The sequence below is a fragment of the Rhincodon typus genome, chromosome 8, assembly GCF_021869965.1.
Source record: "Rhincodon typus isolate 14 chromosome 8, sRhiTyp1.1, whole genome shotgun sequence".
Taxonomy (NCBI): Eukaryota; Metazoa; Chordata; class Chondrichthyes; order Orectolobiformes; family Rhincodontidae; genus Rhincodon; species Rhincodon typus.
This window is the reverse complement of record NC_063339.1, coordinates 37,248,982-37,270,288: the sequence shown is the minus strand read 5'-3', so window position 1 is coordinate 37,270,288 and position 21,307 is coordinate 37,248,982. Positions and strand designations below refer to the sequence as shown.

Genomic DNA, 21,307 nt, shown 5'->3' with positions numbered 1-21,307 from the left:
GAAATCCTAAATGTCAGTATTTACCCAGGAGAAGGATATGGAGAATAGTGAGATTTGTGTGGAGCATGCTAATATGCTAGGGCATTTTGAGAAGAAGAAAGAACTGGGGTTGGGTCTTTTGAAGAGCATTAAGGTGGATAAGTCTCCAGGACCCAATAGTACCTACCCCAGGTTATTGAGAGAGGCAAGAGAGGAAATTGCTGGGGCCTTGACCAAGATCTTTATTCTCACTAGCCACTGGAGAGGTCCCAGAGGACTGGTGAGTAACTAATGTTATTCCTTTATTCAAGAAGGGAAATAGGGATAATGTAGGAAACTACAGACTGGTATGTCTTACATCAGTGATAGAAAGCTATTGGACAGAGTTCTTAGGGATAGGATTTACACGCATTTGGAAGAGCATGGCCTAATTAGGGACAGTAAGCATGGCTTTGTGCAGGGCAGGTCACATCTTACTAACTTGATTAAATTTTTTTGAGGAGGTGACTAAGGTGATCGATGAGGGTAGAGCAGTGGATGTTGTCTACATGCATTTTAGTAAGGCTTTCAACAAGGTCCCTCATAGTAGGCTCACCTAGAAGATGAGGATGTATGGGATCCAGTGACTTGGCCGCATAAATTCAGAATTGGCTTGCCCATAGAAGGTAGAGTGAAGTGGTGAAAAATTATTTTTTAGGCTGGAAGTCTGTGACTAGTGGTGTTCATTGAGGTTCTCTACTGGAACCTCTGCTGTTTATGATATATATAAATGACTTGGATGAAAATTTAGATGGGTGAGTTAGTAAGTTTGCAGACGATACAAAGATTGAAGGAGTTATGGATAGTGTAGAAGGTTGTCAAAGGATACAGCGGAATATAGATCAGTTGCAGATATGGGCGGAGAAATGGCAGATGGAGTTCAATCCAGGCACATGAGAGATGCTGTACTTTGGGAGATCAAATGTTAAGGAAAAAATATATAGTTAATGGCAGGACCCTGTACAGCATTGATGTACAGCGGGATCTTGAGGTTGAAGTCCATAGCTCCCAATTAGATGCAATTAGTTAGGGTGGTGAAGAAGGCGTATGGCATACCTGCCTTTATTGGTCGGGGAATTGAGTACAAGATTCAGGTCATCATGTTGCAGCTTTATAAGACTTTGATTAGGCCACAATTAGCGTACTGCATTCAGTTCTGGTTCTCACATTACAGGAAGGATGTGGAGGCTTTGGAGAGGGTGTAGAAGAGGTTTAACAGGATGCTGACTGGATTAGAGGGTATTACCTATGAGGAGCAGCTAGAGAAACGCAGGTTGTTTTCTCTGGAGCGGCAGAGACTGAGGGGAGACTTGATATAAGTCTATGAAATTATGAGATGCATAGATAGGGTTGATGATCAGAATCTTTCCCACAGTCGAAATGCCTTAAACTAGGGAGCGTGCATTTAAGGTGGAGTTGGGGGGGGGGCGGTGTGGAGTTCAAAGGAGATGTGAGGGGCAAGTTTTTTTACACAGAGTGGTAGGAGTGTGGAATGCGCTGCCAGAGTAGGTGGTGGAGGCAGATACAATAGGAACGTTTAAGAGACTTCTAGGTAAGCACATGAATATGCAAGGAATGGAGAGATATGGACCAAGGGCAGACAGAGGGATTAGTTTAATTTGAAGGACCCATTCCTGTGCTGTACAGTTCGCTGTTCTATGTTCTTCAAGTTCAAGGAGACATTCTGACCCATGACCAAAAGTCCTCGACTACAGACAAATTGTTAATGCATGATAGATTTGTCTGTTTGGTATCCCATATTCGATTCACATTGATCAGAGGCACAACTTTGACAGCAAGATCCTACAAAAGTTTTACAAGATTTGTGGCATTGCAACACCACCCCTATCATTCATAGGATAATGAACAGTGCAAATGATTCAACCATACTCTGCATGACTATCATGAGCACCTTGCCACCAGAAGTAGTCTAAGTACCTTCCAAAGCTGCTCTACACTTATAATAGCACTCCGTACTCCTTTGTGGGTTATTCTCCACACTGTCTTCTTTGGAGGAGACCCAGTCCTGCCTGTGGGCCATCCCCTTCAGCTCACCACACCTTCTGATTGCAACCACTGCATCGATGAGTGGACAGTTAGCATCACACAGATTAATCCACATATTGTAAGATGATAGCTGTCCAAGAGGGCAGAGATAAATGCTGGGGAGAAAAACACTGAACAATTGCAAGGCTGATTGGACTGAGAGTGTTCCTCTGAATTCAGAATATTAGGGATCAGAATAAGATGTATAATGTTGGTACCTGAAACTCACAAAGTCATCAAGTGACATAACACAGATGGCCACACCCATGTTGTTGAACGAATAGCTAAAGGGCAGCTTCAGAAAATGGTTCATAGAGGGGAGTTGCTTGAGGCCAAGGGTCTGGTGTTTGCCAGTCATTTGCCCACTTAAGTGGTGCTGAAGTGAAGACTGCCATTCATGTGCACGTGAACATTCCAGCATTATGGGCTATTTCAACCTGCTAAAAATGCAACTACTCAGCACACAGTCACCATGTCCTGTGTGTCATTGCTGGGACAGTAAAGTTGAAGCAGGGAAGTGTTTAATGGGACCAACTGGTGAGCAATAGTTCAAACAACCATTGCTAAAGTCGGCACAGACAATAGGTCATCCCTGGTATCCATTAACTCAAGCATTACTTCAATAATTTGCCCTGGTCAACCCAGGTGTTTTTGTTGAGGATGTCACTGATGTGGTGTTGGCAGGCCTACTGGCATGCAGGACCCATCTTTGGTCACAGCCACAGTGTTGTTAAGACGAATACAAGCACGGCAGTTCACAAGCAGTCACATGATTAGAAACCCCACGTTTACAATATCTAACTCTACAGTGCAGATAATCAGCTGACAGATTGTATGGAACAGTTTAACTGATTATATATACCATACCAAAGTTGTAAACTTCTTCATTCCATGGATCCAAGGCAGAACTAATATTCAGCATAGAATTGCAAGACAACTCTCCCCACTCATTATTCATTGATACTCCCAACAGTACAAAATGCATTAATTTAGAAAACAGGAGGAAATAAAATGTGCCCATGACTCATACCTAATTTGAACATCCACAAAAAGATCAAATACAACACTCAACTGAAGGTTCATGAAATGCATCAGAAGTTGTCAACAGATGGCCAGGACTGATTATATCACGTATGAATAGTCTTATGGATGTTGCAGAACGAAGAGACCTTAGGGTGCAGATTCATAGTTCTTTGAAAGTGGAGTAGTAGATACACAGAGCAGTAAAGAAGGCATTTGGTACATTTGTATATGAGTAAATGGAGTATAAGAGTTGAGATGTCATGTTGCGACTCTACAGGACATTGATTAGGCTATTTCTGGAATTCTGCATCCAGTTCTGGTCTCGCTGCTGTGGGAAAGATGTTGTTAAATTTGAAAGGATGCAGAAATGATTTACCAGGATGTTGCTGGGGTTGGAGGGTTTGAACTTCTGCAAAAGGCTGAATAGGCTGGCGCTATTTTCCCTGGAGCATTGGAGGCTGAGGTTGAAGACCTCAGAGGTATATAAAATCATGAGGGGCATGGATATGGTGAATAGCCAAGGTTTTTTCCACAGGGTAGGGGAGTCCAAAACTAAAGGCCCAAAACTAGGTTTAAGGTGAGGGGAAAGATTTAAAAGGGACCTAAGGGGCAACTTTTTCACGCAGAGGGGAGTAAGGTGCCAGAGGAAGTGTTGGATACTGGTATAATTACAACATTTAAAAGATGGGTTCATGAATAGGAAGGGTTTAGAGGGATGTGGGTCATTTGCTTGCAAATAGGACTAGATTAATTTAGGACATCTGGTTGTCATGGATAAGTTGAACTGAAGGGTCTGTTTCTGTGCTGTACAACTCTGTGATGCTATGACTATGAATGCCAAATTATATGCAACAAACCACACGCCAAATCAGAACAATACCACAACCAGAAACATTGAGCAATCCTAGTGCAACACAGTCTCACCTGCAACCAACAACACAACACCCTAAATAACATACTGAAAACGTTAAGCAGTCTCCAGCATCTACCCACTGCCAATGTTTCATTAGAACTATGATGAGTGGCAGTATGAAAATAATTACAGAGGCACTCTTGCACATCACCACAATTTATACATCCATTGATTTCTCAAAATAATCTACCTATTTATGGGCATATTTTAACTAAAAATAAGATGAGTGGAAAAAATCAACAGCAACACTTAATCATTGCAAACTCTAGCATCCAAAGTTAGTATGAGGTTCATTTTTGAAAAAAGTCCGTGTAATTGCACAGAGAGCAGCTGATTACAAATGCAATGGTTCTATATTTAAGTGAGAAAAGTCTTTAACAAAACTTCAGAGAGGACCTGCCTTGTAAAAAAGTTTAGCAGGCCTCTGAAGCCAATTGCAACTTGTTCTTCCATTCAATTATAGGCAGAACACTTATTGGTGACCAAAAAGATATCAAATGATGCAAATAATAGATAGGAAAATTGACTCTGATCAAGAACATCTTTTCAGCAAGTGGAGGTTCTACCATAAAGTTACCTAAATCTTACTTAACATAGGTCAGCAAATCCATAACTCCCTCAAACTAAGTCAAGATACTCATTCCAACTCTTCCAATTACACAACTGGCAAAGCAGTGATTATTTGCACTGGAAGCTTCCATTTTTGATTCATGGTAACAAACCCAGGATTGAGTTTCAATGATCCAACATGGACCATTGACACGTCATGTGATTTTTCTGGAGCTAACAGGGGCACTCTTGATCCCCTGGTCGCTTATAAGCATTTCCTAAATGGCCACTGGTGTTGCTATCAAGAGGTAACAAGAAAACTCAAGTTGGTTAAAAAGCAAAAATCTCAATTACACTTGTTTCTATTGAACCAATTTTATACTTTGGCATGATGTTCAGCACAACATCATGGGCCGAAGGGCCAGTTCCTGTGCTGTTCAGTTCTATGTTCTATGACTTGTACCATTAATAAGGCATCTAAAAAGCTTTCTTCCCCCTTAATTTATCTTATCATTCCAGATATAGGTCAGCCACCTCAACACCATAACTGCTGAAATAAAATGAAGAATTGCTGATGCTGGAGATTGGAAACAAAAACAAAAATTTTTGGAGAAACTCAGCAGATCTGCTAGCATCTGTGTGGAGAAAGCAGAGTTAATGTTTTGGTCCAATGACACCTCATCAGTCTGATGTTTAAAGAAACACCTTGAGGTCTGGCCTAAGTTTATCTAACAGAAAAACGCACACCAAAAAAAAATCATTAGCTCTAAATAAATTAATCTTTGTCCTTCCATTTAAATTGCCTGAATCATGCAGATGTTAGACAATAAAGACTACTAAATCGACTGGAAAATTCAGTGATAAGAAAGCTGCCTAATGAGATCTTTCTTTGTTATAAAACAAACATAAAACATGTTGGAAACACTGAGTTGGTCAGAAATCACTACTGAAGAAAATAAAAGTGTTAACAGTTCAGGATTGAAGCTTTCAGCAAAACAATTTTTACAAATGGTCTATGCTGAAATTTGCATCCATTGCTTTCTCTAAAGATGCTATCTGATGCTCTTAATGTTTCCAGTACTTTGTATTTCGTTTCATAATTTAAACAACTATTGATTTTTATTGCTGCTTGTGTTTTCCTTTCTTTACCATTTCCTGTATCTCCTCCAATGTCCTGATATCACCGGTCCTTGCAGCTGCATAATCCAAGGAAGGAATCAAAACATCTCGGATATTCTCCAGTTGTTGTTGTTTTAATAGAGGAAAGAAACTTGTTACATATAATGTCATTCATTAATCTTTGATTAGAAACAAAATGTTAACATTGAATAAACCTTTTAGCAACAAAACATTTTGATATTCATATGACTATCCCTGTTTCTCACATTGCAAGCTTGATGGTGGGTGCCATTTAATTGTGCAAGAAGGTGATTGATGGGGACCCTGTGACCTTCCCATCTCCATTCTGATTTGCTCCATGACTGGAAGGTTAATATGGTCAATCCAACTTACTGCCATTTGAGGCCCACTTAAAGCCCTCATCCATACCACTGATAATCCAGCAATGTAAAGGGGAAGCTCAACAAGCAAATCTATTCTGGCCATCTCCTTGCTCCCAGAAAGGTCCTTTTGTTTTAAAAGGTCCTCAGCACCTGATTGAGAGATTCAGCATCAGGAAGTGGGTGGGCCTATTGAGAGGTCAACTCTGCCCTTACTACCAACCTTACTTCCTTTGCCCATTCCCTGGGATCCCCAAATTGAAATGCTCCCCCACCATGTCTCAGCTGTGGCCTGGGTTGAACAATGAAAGAAGGCTTTAGCTGTGTGTTGTACTAGAAGCAACTATCACCTCATCAATTATGTATCCATTTAGTAGAGTTGCCACTCTTTGACTGATGAGGGCCGCACTGTCAGTGGAACTTCTGCTCTTGGATCCTTGATCCTGGGGAAGGTCCACAATTGGCCAGTTAAATGCTGAATTGGCTCTTGAAACTTCCAGAGGAAGTGTTGGGCGCAGGTACAGTTACATCTTTTAAAAGACATTTGGTTAAGTACATGAATAAGAAAGGTTTGGAGGGATATGGGCCAGTTGCAGGCAGGTGGTACTAGTTTAATTTGGGATTATGGTCAGCATAGATTGGATGGACCGAAGGGTCTGATTGTATGCTATATGAGTCTATGTACAATGTGGCAACACAGGGCTCTCGCCAGCTGTCCAGTTGGTTCTCCTCTGTTAAATACTACCTATTAACTTCCTGATCATAACATTTTGACACAAAAGCATGACAGTCTTTAAAGGGATTGAAAATATTCATCAAAATTTCAACAGAAGTTAACATGGTAAGTTCAATAACTATGGGACAGTAAAACATTTGAAGTATACAGTTTACCTCTTTGCAACTGACATTGAGAGACTTGGCAATAGTTTGAATAAATTGACTATCTTTAAGAGAGGTCTTTGTACTGCCAAGTGTTGTGCTCATTTCTCCTCTCAGATTTTCAGACAGCATCTCAGACAAAGCAAAACAAATTTCAGTAGTTCAACATTGCAAAATCACAATGAGCAAGACCATGTAAGAGCATTCAACTTTTTCTAACATCTGTTCAAATGATGGGTAAATGTAATTAAGTTATATTTTATCAACAGCAATAAAATATTATCAAATGGATTTCAAGTCTATAACATTTGAAACAAGTCAAAATTATCAGGTCAAAATGTGCTGAAAAAATGAACAGCAATGAATACTCTACTTGATGTGTAAATTAGTCAGCAATTTACTGAAATAGAAGTACCCATAAATTACAAATCAACTGCTACTCTCGTGAGCTTGCTGAAAGCAATAACTCATTCTTCGCCTCTCTGAGAGAGTCATAAAATTGCTGCATTTGCCCATTCAACTTGCACAGAAAAGAAAGTCTAATTTTTAAACAGCCTTGAATACCCTTTGAAATCCAATCAAGTCTTCTGGCCCAGAAATCAAACAAACATTTCATTCCTTTTTATGGTGAACTCTTGGATTTTGTAAAGTTTTAAATCTTAATTTGTTAACATTTTCTTACTTCTTCTTTCAGTGCCTTTATTTTTCTCTCAATTTAATGCTATATTTGTTCCTTTAATTGTTTTGCAGTACCTGACTTGATATTGATTCATCAACATTAGTGCAATTTCTTTTTCAGTGCTTCTCCTGATTTACCCTTAATCGTCAAATTTAATTGGTTCTAAAGACTCCCTCATGGTTCCGTTGCTTTTCCCACAAGGAAAAGCAGCAAATTGATCTACGTTTTAACTCAATCAACTGCTTTGTCCCTAACAAACTGAAAACCATGAATGAAATACTTGTCTTTTAAGTTCAACTTTCTGTGCCATGATAAGGTAGTAAAATGAAACAAGAGCTTTAAAAAAGATGAAGATAGTGTTGGTGAAAGAGACATTAGTATTTGGATCAATGTTAGAAACTATCTAAATAAGATAAAGTAGGATTAACATTTTGCTATAATTCAAGAATTTTTACCTGGAAAATTGACTACAAGGACTTCACATGATGGAAAATTATTAAAGAAAGATGGACAATTTTCTCAGTGGGTTCAAACCACACAGGTTAAACATCAAACTCAGGTTACAATTCAAAATCGTGATATTAAGAGATGACATGTCAATCAATAAATTGAAAAGGGAAATAAGAAGATGAAGACATCGTTGATATTTTCCTGCGGTAATAAGGAACCTAATTAAATGTCAGTAGGAGAAACCCAACCAACATTTGGAAGAAGAATCTGCTATCAAGCAGAGCTGGCCATTTCATGTGATTGCTAAATCATTCATTTGCTAGGCATGCAGCAACATAGCTGTTTTATTTTTATCAAATAATTTCCATCTTCAACCTGTTAATCATTTTCTGTATTTTTTAATTAAATAATAACTCCATTAAACGTGACAAATTTTTAATGGAATTCAATTTATTCTTCTTTAATTCACAGGTAAAAGAAACCATAAGGCTGAGTGACTATTTAAAATAAAAAGACTTATTGAATTTATGTTAATCTGTGAACTCATGTAAAGTAGAATTAAATGACAAATTTAAAGTGAAAATCCATAATAACTAAATATACTACAGGGAAGTTACCTTTAAATTAGGGTTAGATTGAATGGTCCTAAGTGGAGATTGATCAGTATTTGAAGCAGAGTAATGGATGTAAGGTATATCTGCTATCCTGATATGCTGAATGCTGTTTGATGCATGGAGGGATTAAAGATGTTGGATGTGAAAGATCAGGTTAAGAACAGAAATTGAGAACAACACAAAGATTAGTGATTCGAAAGCTGTGTGCAAGTGATGGTTAGAAGCTCAGAAAAGAGAGAAAAGTATGAGCGAGGAGGGTTAATGGGACATGACATAAGAGGAAGAAAAGAGATTGTTTGGGAGGATGTGAAGCTATGGTATTCAAATGTTGTAAAGAAATGACACAAAAGAAAATTCACAGTTAAAGATAACAGTTTAGAGGAGAAGAAATAAGTTTTAAAAAAACGCACAAAAGGTAAATCACCAGTGAAAAATTTTACAAATTGTTAAAAGTTCCAACTTTGCTGATGTTTGCATATTGAAGGTTTTATTAAACAGTGAAAGCTAATTTTTGTTTTGAGTTTTATTACATTCATTTGGAAATTGGCTGAAGAAAGAACAGGGAACTTATCAAATTTATCTTTTCTTGAAGCATGTGCCATTTTGTTTTATTTTGTGCAAATAAGTGTTGATTTGAATTGAAGTGGAAGTATTAGAACTATTCTGTTAAATTGTGAAACTTGAATTTCACTATGACTGTACAGAATTTCTGGCTATTTTGCTAGAATATGTTGGGGTCTTTTAAGATCTGGACTAAAGGCTTTCATATGTAACATTTGCAATTTTGCAAGATGTGGCTTACTCTTTCTTTGAAATTATTATGTTACCAGTGACTTTCGTTGTTTTCAATCCCCAACAATACTATTTTGGCAAGTTGAAGGAAGATTATCAAAGGATCGGAAAAACGTTTAAAATTGAGTGTTATTCTTCTTTGATTGGGATTTTTAAAACCTGTGTTGTTCAAACAAAATTTTTTAAATGTATCAGATGATAATGTGACTCTTAATCCCAGGGCATTGTTTCAAATCTTACACAGGATAACAAATTTACTCTTAAATATTTTATTCAAAATACTTATTTATTAATTTTTACTAAACAATACTACACCCAGTCTATGAGTTTATGGAGGTAGGAAATTTCACCTACTGAAATTTCCTGATTATCTATCATCAGCATTCACTGCTGTTTACAGAGAGACCCGTTCATAAATGTCAGGTAATGTGGAAATGAGAACTGGCAATTGGATAAGAACAATACAGATCCAAAAATGGGTCATCTGAAATTTATTGTTAGCCTGTGTAAAGTCATGCAGAAGCTGACACTCTGATACTGAGACTGCAACTGCAGTCCTAATATCCAAGATCCAACCAATCTTTGGTAAGGTCATGGGGAGTGTCGCTGAACAAAGAGATCTCAGAGTGCAGGTTCATAGCTCTTTGAAAGTGGAGTCACAGGTAAATAGGATAGTGAAGGAGGTACAAAAACAGAAGTTGCTGGAAAAGCTCAGCAGCTCTGGCAGCATCTGTGAAGAGAAAATCAGAGTTAATGTTTCAGGTCCGGTGACCCTTCCTCAGAACTGCAGGAGTGAAGTAAAGGAGGTGTTTGGTACACTTGCCTTTATTGGTCAGTGCATTAAGTATAGGAGTTGGGAGGTCATGTTGCGGCTGTACAGGACATTGGTAAGCCACTTTTGGAATACTGCGTGCAATTCTGGTCTCCCTGCTGTAGGAAGTATGTTGTGAAACTTGAAAGGGTTCAGAAAAGATTTACAAGGACGTTGCCAGGGTCGGAGAGTTTGAGCTGTAGGGAGAGGCTGAATAGGCTGGGGCTATTTTCACTGAAGTGTCAGGGGCTGAGGGGTGCCCTAATAGATGTTTATAAGATCACGAGAGGCATGGAAAGGGTAAATAAACAAGGTCTTTTCCAGGGTGGGGGAGTCCAAAACAAGAGGGCATAAGTTTAAGATGAGAAGGAAAGGATTTAAAAGGCACCCAAAGGACAACTTTTTCACGCAGAGGGTGGTGCGTGTATGGAATGAGCTGCCAGAGGAAGTGGTGGAGGCTGGTACAATTACAACATTTAAAAGGCATCTGGAAGGCTACATGAATAGGAAGGGTTAGAGGGAACTGGGTCAAATTCTGGCAAATGGGACTAGATTTATTTAAGATATCTGGTGGGCAGAAGAGTCTGTTTCCATAATGTACACCTCTACGACTCTATCTTCAATTGCTTCATCGATGACCTTCTCTCCATCATAAGGTCAGAAGTGGGCATGTTTACTGATGATTGCATAAGTGTGGCACTGTTCATGATTCCTCAGATACTAAAGCAGTCCATTTTCAAATGCAGCAAGAGCTGGATAACATTTAAACTTATGCTGATAAGTGGCAAGTAATATTTACACCACACAAATGCCAGGCAATATTTATCTCCAATAAGAATGAATCTAACCACTAAATCCCGAATACCAACATCCCAGGGTTGCTAGTGCCCAGAAACTCAGCTGGACCAGCCCCATAAATACTGTGGCTACAAGGCAGGTAATTCTTATGTTATCAGTAATGACACACATTGAGCAGCATAATTTCAATTTACTTGAAAAGTTCAAACAAGTTTATTGACAGCTTAAGTTGCAACTTGTAGTGACTGATAACAATAGATATAACCTTCTGGAGGCAATGGCCTAGTGGTATTATCACTGGACTGTTAATCCAGAAACCCAGATAATATTCTGGGGACCTGGGTTCAAATCCCGTCATGGTAGATGGTGGATTTTGAATTCAATAAAAATGTCTGGAATTAAGAATCTAATATTGACCACGAATCCATTGTCGATTGTCAGAAAAACCAATCTGGTTCTCTACTGTCCTTTAGGGAAGGAAGCTGCCATCCTTACATGGTCTGGCCTACATGTCACTCCAGACCATGTGGTTGACTCTGAACTGCCCTCTGGGCAATTAGGAATGGGCAATAAATGCTGCTTAGCCAGTGACACCCTCATCCCATTAATGAATAAAGACTGCACATGCCTCCTTCAGAGGAAATAACATGTTCTCCACCACCTAGAAGGAAAAGGGCAACAGATGCATGGGAATACCACCGCCTACAAGTTCCTCTCTAAGTTACTTACTAAGAAGGGTCTAGGCCCAAAATGTCAGCTTTCCTGCTCCTCTGATGCTGCTTGGCCTGCTACGTTCATCCAGCTCTACACCTTGTTATCTCCACCAGATGCACATGGTTTCAATTAGGCAAAGGCAATAAATGCTGGCATAGCTAGTAATGCCCACATCACGTGACTGAATAAAAAAATGAACACTCTAGTTTTGAGGCAAAAGCAAGTACAACCATTTACGACTAGGAACATAGAACACAAAAACAAAAGAATTATAAGAACCCTGCATAAACTATGATTCAACCTCAACTGGAGACGTAGGCTGGACTTTGCAGCTGAAGCAGATCACAGGAGTTAGGATAGCTCCCAACTCAGCAGATCAGATTTTCACTCTTGGGTGTTGGGTCGAGATGGAATCAGCCCACTGACCACAAAAGGAGGTCGGACTCAGGACTGAAATGAGGAGCAGTGCATTTCACACTTTTATTCCAATACAAAAGGTTGCCCTGGATGCCATTTATTGTGAGAGAAAGAAAGTTGTCGGAATCACAAATCTGTGAAGGAGACATAAGAATGCTGTTATGTGAATATAACCTGTAAATATTGGCCAACTGGTTATTAATGCAGCAAGAGATAACCACTGTAAGACTTCCATAGGAAAGTATAAATAATAAGTTTTAACATGCATAGAGGGTAACCACATAACAGTCAATCACTGTTGGCTGCATTTTGATAGCCTCTGCAGATACTGGCACTCTGAAGCAAGTGATATAGACATCATGTCTCATGCGTTGTTTTCTAGATCCTGCTTGTACATAATTGGTCCCCATTCATACTCTTTTAGTGTCCATATTTCCAAATGTGAGCCCCCAAACATTCTTCACCCAGCCACACACTGACACCACAGGCACATATGACTGACAGAGTAAGCCGGCAGGTTCACGTCTGCTCCAGAACAAACCGTGCACTTTTGCAATGCTCACACCTAAGCTGAGCCTAGCCAATGTCTGCTCCAAACCCCCATGAGATTCAGGTTCTAGCACGTGACTGCATAAGCCTGTGTGTAGCAAGTAACAGTTATTCACGGAGGAGCAATGCTATTGATGCCCAGTGAGGCACACAACCGAGGTTGTGTGACAAGAATTTGAACCACCTTATCTAGGAGTCTGAAGGTGCAGGGATACCTTATATCCTGCAGTGAGATAGAATGTTCTAGTGATCATAAAGAGACTCAGCAGGACATTACCACCACAGTAAGCACATGTATAGAATGGGCTGAAGGGCTGAAATTGTTGATGATATTCGACAGCTGCATGACCTTGAATGAGTCCTGTAAACATTCTTGTATGTGTCGAAAACAGTTTGTTTCCTGTATTTGCTCTTCTGTACCTTGCTGTTTGTCACACTGTATAAGAGACAGAGTTTCGTTCCAAGTTGCTGGGACTTCACCTTGGACCGGGATCACGAACAGTACCAGGAATGAACCCAAGCCTCCAGATCAGCCGCCGATCAAGGGGACCCCAACGGGCAGGAGGGCATGAGATTTATTGCTTTTTCTCCTTTGATTTCTTTTGTTTAGATTTTACTTAATAAACATTCGTATTTAAGCAAGTTACTGTTGTTGAGTCTTCTCTTAACTACATTTAACCGAATCCGAAGAACCCCTTGGATACACTCTGTGATCCAAGACATTTTTGGCAACGAGGATGGGATTCAGGAAAATGTTTAAGAGAAGGGAAAGGCAACCTAATGCTCCAGAGACATTCTGTATTCCAGGATGGAATGTGGCAGGCTCTGGATTCGGGTCCATCGTTAACTTGTTAAGACAGTTAAGACACTCACAAGAACAGAGGACAATTATAACTGGAAAAAGAGAGAAAGGAGGGTTATTCATGCAGGCTGCTGCCATACAAGAGTGCTTGTGGGAAGCAGGCTTCCCCAAAAGCTACGGCAGTGTACTGCAAATGGGATGGATTTTTTTTAACAGTTTTGTGTTCTATGTGTAGAGAAATAGAAGAGTGCCAGAGCAAAAACAGACAGCTTGAGGCCACATCGACAGTGGTAGAACAGCTAACATCACCCCAACAGAAGCAGTTAAGACAGTGCAGGAGAGAGCAGAGAAGGCGGAGGAGAAACAGAACCAGCTGGTATGCCGTCTGGCAACAGTACAGCAGAAAAAGAAAGGAAAATGGCGCAATTGGAAAGTTGACCCAGTCAAAGTGCACACGTTATTAACCACACAATTGGACCCCAACGTTGATGTGTGGTATTCGTCTGATTCAGAGTCTGAATGGACAGACAGGTAGATCATAGATCATAGAACATAGAATCCCTACGGTGTGGAAACAGGCCCTTCAGCCCAACAAGTCCACACCGACCCTCAGAGCATCCCACCCAGACCCATCCCTCGAATCTGAACACTATGAGCAATTTAGCATGGCCAATCCACCTAACCTGCACACCTTTGGACTGTGGGAGGAAACTGGAGCATCTGGAGGAAACCCACGCAGACATGGGGAGAATGTGTAAACTCCATACAGTCGCCCAAGGGTGGAATCAAACCTAGGTCCCTGGCGCTGTGAGGCAGTAGTGCTAACCACTGTGCCACCGTGCTGCCCTCGCCACCATGCCAAATGGATGCTTCACCTCCAGGGCCATCCTCAGAAAAGGGACTAATAGCACGATCCCTAATAACAAATAAGGCAAAACAGGTAGGAGGGCAGAATCCAGAAAATTCAAGAATAGTGAAAGATTACTCTATGTCCAAACTACAGGATTTGCGGTCGCAGCTTAAGCAAAAGTTGGGTGAACTCTTGATTGACACGGTCATGGGACCAGGGCGCCGCCCATATCATGCTGAGTGCCACAGAGCAAGGGAATCTGGGAACATTAAGTGTTGATCCACATGTGAATAGCCTTTTTAGAAACATAGGGCAAACTGGGTCGTTGTGGGATACACTGACACTAGCAGTAGGAAACAACTATCCTTCCCCGATAGATTGGGAAGATGATTTTAAAAGATGGGAAGGCATACCAGAAGGTACAAAACACTTGAGGGATTTGGCTACACAAGCAGGTATGTATTTTCAACAGTTTCATGGTCTGGAGCAGGAAGCTTTCACAGCCAGAATGAGGAGTCGCTAATGTGGTGGTCCGGGCTGGATGAGAGGTGCCCTACTAGCCCTATTAGGGCCAGCCCAGGGAAAGGCAGTGAGACAGGTATGTTTGTTGTTGGGACAGGTAGAGGATGTGGAGGATGAGAAGTGAGGAGTGAGACCTACGTGAGCAAGCAACAAACAGGGACAACAAGGTGAATCAGAAAGGACTGCAGATGCTGGAAGCTAGAGTCAAAAAATATGGAGCTGGAAAAGCACAGTACATCAGACAACATCCAAGGAGCAGGAAAGTCAATGTTTTGCGTCGAAACCCTTCTTCCGGACTGGAGAGGGAGAAGGAAGCCTAGAGGGGGTAGTGCTGGGGGAAGGGTAGGTGAGATGGAGATAGGTGGATACAGGTAGGGGGTTATTGTGGTTGGTCAGTGGGAAGGGTGGAGTGGGTAGGTGAGTGGGAAGATTGACAGGTTGGGGGTGGAAAGATTTTGAAGCTGGTGATGCTTGTAGGGGTTTTTTGTGGTTGGTCAGCCGGAAGGATGGAATGGGTAGGTGAGTCAAAAGATGGACAGGTTGGTGGGGGGGAGGAGAGATTTTAAAGCTGGTGAAGTCAATATTCAACTAATTGAGCTGTAAGCTCCCAAGGCAAAAAATGAGGGGTTGTTCCTCCAGTTTGTATGTGGCCTCACCCTGACATTGGAGGAGGGCAAGGATAGACATGTCACTTGGGGAGTGGGAAGGGGAATTACGGGCTAGTTGGTGCACGGAGAGCGGAGATGCTCCACAAACCAGTCCCTTAATCTGCATTTGGTCTCCCTGAGATGGAGGAGACCAGATTGGGAGCTACAGATACAGTAAATGAGGTTAGATGAAGTGCAGGTGAATCTCTGCCAGATTTGGAAGGATTGTTTAGGGACTTGGAGAGAGGTGAGAGGGGAGGTGTGGGGGCAGGTGTACAACCTCCTGTGATTGCATGGAAAGGTACTGGATGCGGTGGAGGGGTTGGTTGGGAGAGTGGAGCTGATGAAGAAGTCATGGAGTGAATGTGGCAGGGTCCAATTGTAGATGGTGGAAATTTCAGAGGATGATGCATTGTATTTGGAGGTTGCTGGGGTGGTATGTGAGGACTTAAGGGGATTCTATCCTTATTGTTGTCATGGGGAGAGGGTTTGAGGGCAGAAGTGCAGGAAATGGAGGCGATGTGTCAAGGGCATCCTTAATAACAAAGGAAGGGAAACTGATGTCCTTGAAGTAGGAGAATATCTGGGAAGTCCTCGAGTAGAATGGCTCATTCTGGGAGCAGTGTGGCAAAGTTCATTAACTTTGTCAACACCTTCTACCGTGTCCTCAAATTCACCTGGACCATTTCTGACACCTTCCTCCCCTTCCTGGACCTATCTGTCTCCATTTCCGGCATCCAACTCACTACTAATATCCATTTCAAAACCTACTGACTCCCACAATTACCTTGACTACACCTCGTCTCACCCAGCCTTCTGTAAAAATGCTATCCCATGCTCTCAAATCCTCCGCCCCCACTGCGTCTACTCCCAGGATGAGGCATTGTACACTAGGACTTCCCAGATATCCTCCTACTTGAGGAGGTCAGGCAGTTGTGATGAGCCAATCAGCCAATTGATTAGAGGTGGGGCTGGGACTCTGGCATCTTTGTAAGGGCATTTGGTAGGATGACTGGACACCCAAGGCCTCATGTCCCTATGACCGTTTATTGGAGGAAAGGCAATCTACAACGAGCTATCACATTACTAGATACTGGGGCAGAAGTTACGTGAAACATGGCAATCCATATAGACATGTAGGGCTCAAAATGACTATTAATGTGTTTGGTGGGGCAGTAACACTGACAGTTAGAACAAATATTAGAATAGCCTTGGGGAATGGACCTCCATGAGTAGTCCCGGTATTGATATCAGAAAATACCAGAAAATATTATCGGTATGGACTTGAGGTACTACCTTGCAAACCCCACTGGTCAAATTCTCTTTTGTATACGAGCTGTGATGGTTACTGTTGGCAAGGCAAAATTGGAACCCATCATTATTCCATTGCCACCGGACATTCACGTAGCACATTATATTGATGACACCTTGATCTGCAGACAAAGGGAAACCGTGATGGCAGAAGCTCTAGCCACATATGCGAGATAGGGAAGTGAACCCAAAGAAGATACAAGGAACAGCACAATCAGTGCAGTTTTTAGGCATTCGGTGGACAAAAGGGGATAGAGTCATCCCTGAAAAAGTAAAGAATAAAATACTAGAAATGGTTGTTCCATCGAGCAAGACTGAGGCACAGAAATTTATTGGTGCAGACATATACCTCACTTAACCACATTGCTAAGACCTTTATATGCCATTACTTGAAAGAAAGCTCAGTTTGAATAGGACAATGAACAGCAGAAAGTATTTATGGCCTCGAAAGAGGTCGTAGCGCTGCCCCGGCTCCTCAGATACCAGGTTTACCCTTTGAATTACAAGTATGAGTTGTACAAGATGCAGCGACATGGAGCTTATGGCAGAGAAAAAAAGGGAAAGGTCCAGAAAACTGACTGAGGCACTATACAATGCACATCATCTGGAAAGCAAATTTTGGCCTGATACTGGCCCTAGTAGAAACTGAGGAGTAAACGAGTGAGGACAAAGTGCTCCTCTGACCTGAATTACCAATTCTGACGTGGGTGTTGTCTGACATTGTGACCCACAAGGTCCATTGTAAAATGGAAATGGTACAAATCTGATCAAGCCAAGAAGGGAAGGGAATGGGTTGCCAAACACCATGAATAAAAAGCTGAATACACATCAGGTAAACAAACTCCAAGTTCCAACCCAGCCATACATGCACCTCCCGTTCAATGGGACGTTCCATTCACATAGCTGCCCGAAGATACTTATCATTGTGTTTGGTTCACTGATAAATCAGCCACCCGGAAGAATGGCCAAAGGCAGTGGCGAGCAGCTGCGTTTAATCCCTCCATACAGATGATTATCCATAGTGAAGGAGATGGGGGATCGAGCCAGTATGCTGAATTAGCAGCTGTGGTCCGAGCACTGGAAGAACAGAGTCAGCATCTGCACATTTATACTGACTTGTGGGCAGTGGCCAACAGAATGGCTGTATGGATGCCAACCTGACAGTCACATGACTGGAAAATTGCTGGAAAGCCCCTGTGGGGAATAGAGCTATGGAAACAAATATTGGCAAAGGCGCAGCACATGAAAATTACTGTGCATCATGTTGATGTCCATATGAAGGATGGTTTGGAATCTGCCAATCACAACAATACCGTAGATGGAATAGTAGAACCCAAAACAGTTGAAGATGCGTCTGAAAAATATCACACTGGAAAATGGCCTCAAGAAAAATCAGGACACTTAGGGTATCACAACACTGTCCAATAGGCAAGAGATCAAGGTTTCTCCTTACCCGCTGATCTGGTAAAAGGATCATTGGCAGGTGTGAAATATGCCAAAACACGTATCACTGCCAACAAAGCCAATGGCACAAATCAAGCGAGGAGATCAACCTGCTCAAATCTGGCAGATTGATTATGTTGGCCCATTACCCTTACAACATTGATATCAATATCTTTTAACCATAGTTGACACTTACTCTGGGCTAATGTTAGCTTTCCTTGACAACCAAAGCAAATCAGAGTAACATTGTTAAGGGCTTGGAACAGTTGATCCTGCTATGGTGAACCATCAGAAATACAATCAGATAACGGCTTATACTTTACAGGTCAAAAGGTGCACCAATGGGCTGCAGACAATGGGATACATTGGATGATCCACATTCCTCATTACCCTCAAGTAGCTGGCCTTGTCGAATGAATGAATGTGTTATTAAAACAACAAATTAAATTATTGACCCCTAAATCATACGTTACTGGCGTGGCTCAAAGTGCTGCCACAGGCATTGTATAATCTGAATAACTGGCCTCGAAGGGAGGAACCCCCATGAGTAGAATGTTTAAAGGAGGTAGCCAGTTACATCCTCCCAATAAACCTACAACATCTGATGAACCTTGTACAGGGAGAAAAGTGTGGGCACCCACAACACCTGCCTAAGCCTAGTGAGATACTTGCCCGTGGATGAGGTGGTATCTATTGGATATTGATAATGGGGCAGGAAGTACCAGTATGTATAGACAGGGGGAAGTTAACAATGGAGACTGAGTTGTCAAATATTGTCTGACAAGATATGATTTCTTCACAGAACCATGTGAATTTATTATGGATGGATGATTCATCAGTTGACAGCTGCTGTACTTAATCTCATGCAAAAGGCCACTGTGATCATTCATTTGATGATACACCCGATTGTTATAGTATTAGGATTGATAATGGTTATTTATATTGTAGTTTTAATTTTCTAGTGTAGGTTACACATGCTTATTATACGTTCTTATGCATCTATTGCAGATTTGCATCTGTGTTTGCAATTGTAACATGCGCTGTCAAATATCATCAAGGGTGGATTGTATAGGATGGGCTGAAGGGCTAAAATTGTTGATGATAATCGACAGCTGCATAACCTTGAATAAGTGTGTGAACATTCCTGTACGTGCCGAAGATGGTTTGTTTTCTGTATTTGCTTTTCTGTACTTTGCTGTAAAGAGAGAGAGTTTCAAGTCACTGGGACTTCACCTCGCTGGTCATTGGACAGATGGTTTTATTGGTTCAGTTGGAGGGCAACCTACTAATAACAAGTTGACTTGGAGGAAAGCTTGCTATGAATGAACTGCCCAGCTGATTTTGGCAATTTCCAAAAACAAAACCCTCTAAATTAGTCCAGGGTGAAACCTGACTAATTTTTTGTGTTGCAAGATTACAGATAACTATGCATGATAAGTGACTTGACCATATGTGCCAGATTATCAGTGCAACAGATTTTGCAACTGCTTATGCTCTATCCTTTTGCCTTCTAGAATAGCCTATTGCATTTTTTTTTCTTCAGAAAGCCAATCTTCGAAGGGAATGATATTTTCATCCTCTTTTTTCTGAAGAGTACTTATTCTTCTATGTTATTGACTGTGTATGTTAATGAATTATTGCATCTTTATTGATTAAGTTTTGTCTTGATAATGACGCACAATTGTGTTTGTTAAGAAATTTGGTTGATCTTTTGGTTGAGAGCCTTATACAAATAACGTATTTAATCGGTCAACTGGGAACCAGAAAAAATATTTTTATGCTGTGAACTGTGGTATAATGGGACTACAACAATAGTGCATTCCTCCAGCCTTGGTCATAACATAAAAGGGAAGGCTAATCCTGAGAACCAAAATTGATAGCATTGTTAAATTCAAATTGGCATGTGAATAATTAGAAAATGATAACAAGAAATACACCAGATTTCTTGAGCATTTTTATATCAAAATGAATTTGGAAATTACTAAGACTTTTCTGCATATGGAAGGTTTATCACTGAATGATTTTCAAGGAATTACCAAGATTAGGCCAATTTGATGAAAGGGACACAATCATTTTTTCCTTTGTTAAAAAGCAGCTGAGCAGTTGAGAAGGCCAAAAGAAAACTGGATATTTCTCATGTATTGAGAGTGCAGGGGAAGTAAGCAAAATGCCTGTGAGTTACTTGATTTTTTTTTGTCAAAAGGTAACATAAGTCTCAGCTACCTTGCTTATTTTCATTAAGGAAGGGAGTGAATTTTTAAATTTTTCTTGTAAAATTACTTCCCTAAGTGTGTCATATGTAGTTCTATCTTTAATGTCTACATTAACAATCAAATTATTTTGTTTTACCCACTCAAATTCTACAGATATTTGCCCAGGCTGCTTCGGGGTGTTTAAAGGTTTCTCCCCATAGAAATGCATCATTCATTTGCCGTTGATGAGTCAAAATCCTGGAAGTTCCTCCCTAAGACCACTGTGGTGTCCCTACCACATGGATGGCAGCAGTTCAAAAAGGTAATGTACCCCCAGCTTTTCAAAGTAAATTAGGGATGGGCAATAAATACTACATTTTACCACCACACCCAATGAATGATTAGCAAAAACAAATGAGTTGCTTAAAGAAAAAATACATTTCCATGCATTTAATAAATCATGTTGTATCTAAAGTGAATAAAAAAAGAAAACATTATGCACAGCACCAGGATATTATTTTGCAACTGAAACAAAATTACCTTTTCCTTCTCCTGTGTAGTAAGTTCGGTCTTGCCCAGTACATAGGACAATTTGGCCAAAGCAGCTTCAGGTGTCGTGTCGTGTCCCGGAATAATGCCAAGGTCAGTAAGAGCCTGAAATCAAAAGTTCGAAAGATGTAAAACAAATTCAACTTGAAATACATGAAACCTATACTATATGATAAAATTATTTTGAAGAGAACAGAACATAGCTAGCTCTGTAATAACAAGGTGTAGAGCTGGATGAAC

General features: G+C 40.8%; 1 protein-coding gene across 1 annotated transcript in view; it reads right to left on the bottom strand.

Annotated features, from left to right (window-relative positions):
* LOC109924086 (60 kDa lysophospholipase-like) overlaps nt 1-21,307 on the bottom strand; it is an 83,749-nt gene that overhangs the window by 14,544 nt on the left and 47,898 nt on the right. The window contains 3 exon segments of the mRNA XM_048600097.1: nt 5,699-5,793; nt 6,939-7,059; nt 21,059-21,172. Of these exon segments, the coding sequence (XP_048456054.1) occupies nt 5,699-5,793; nt 6,939-7,059; nt 21,059-21,172 (330 nt within the window).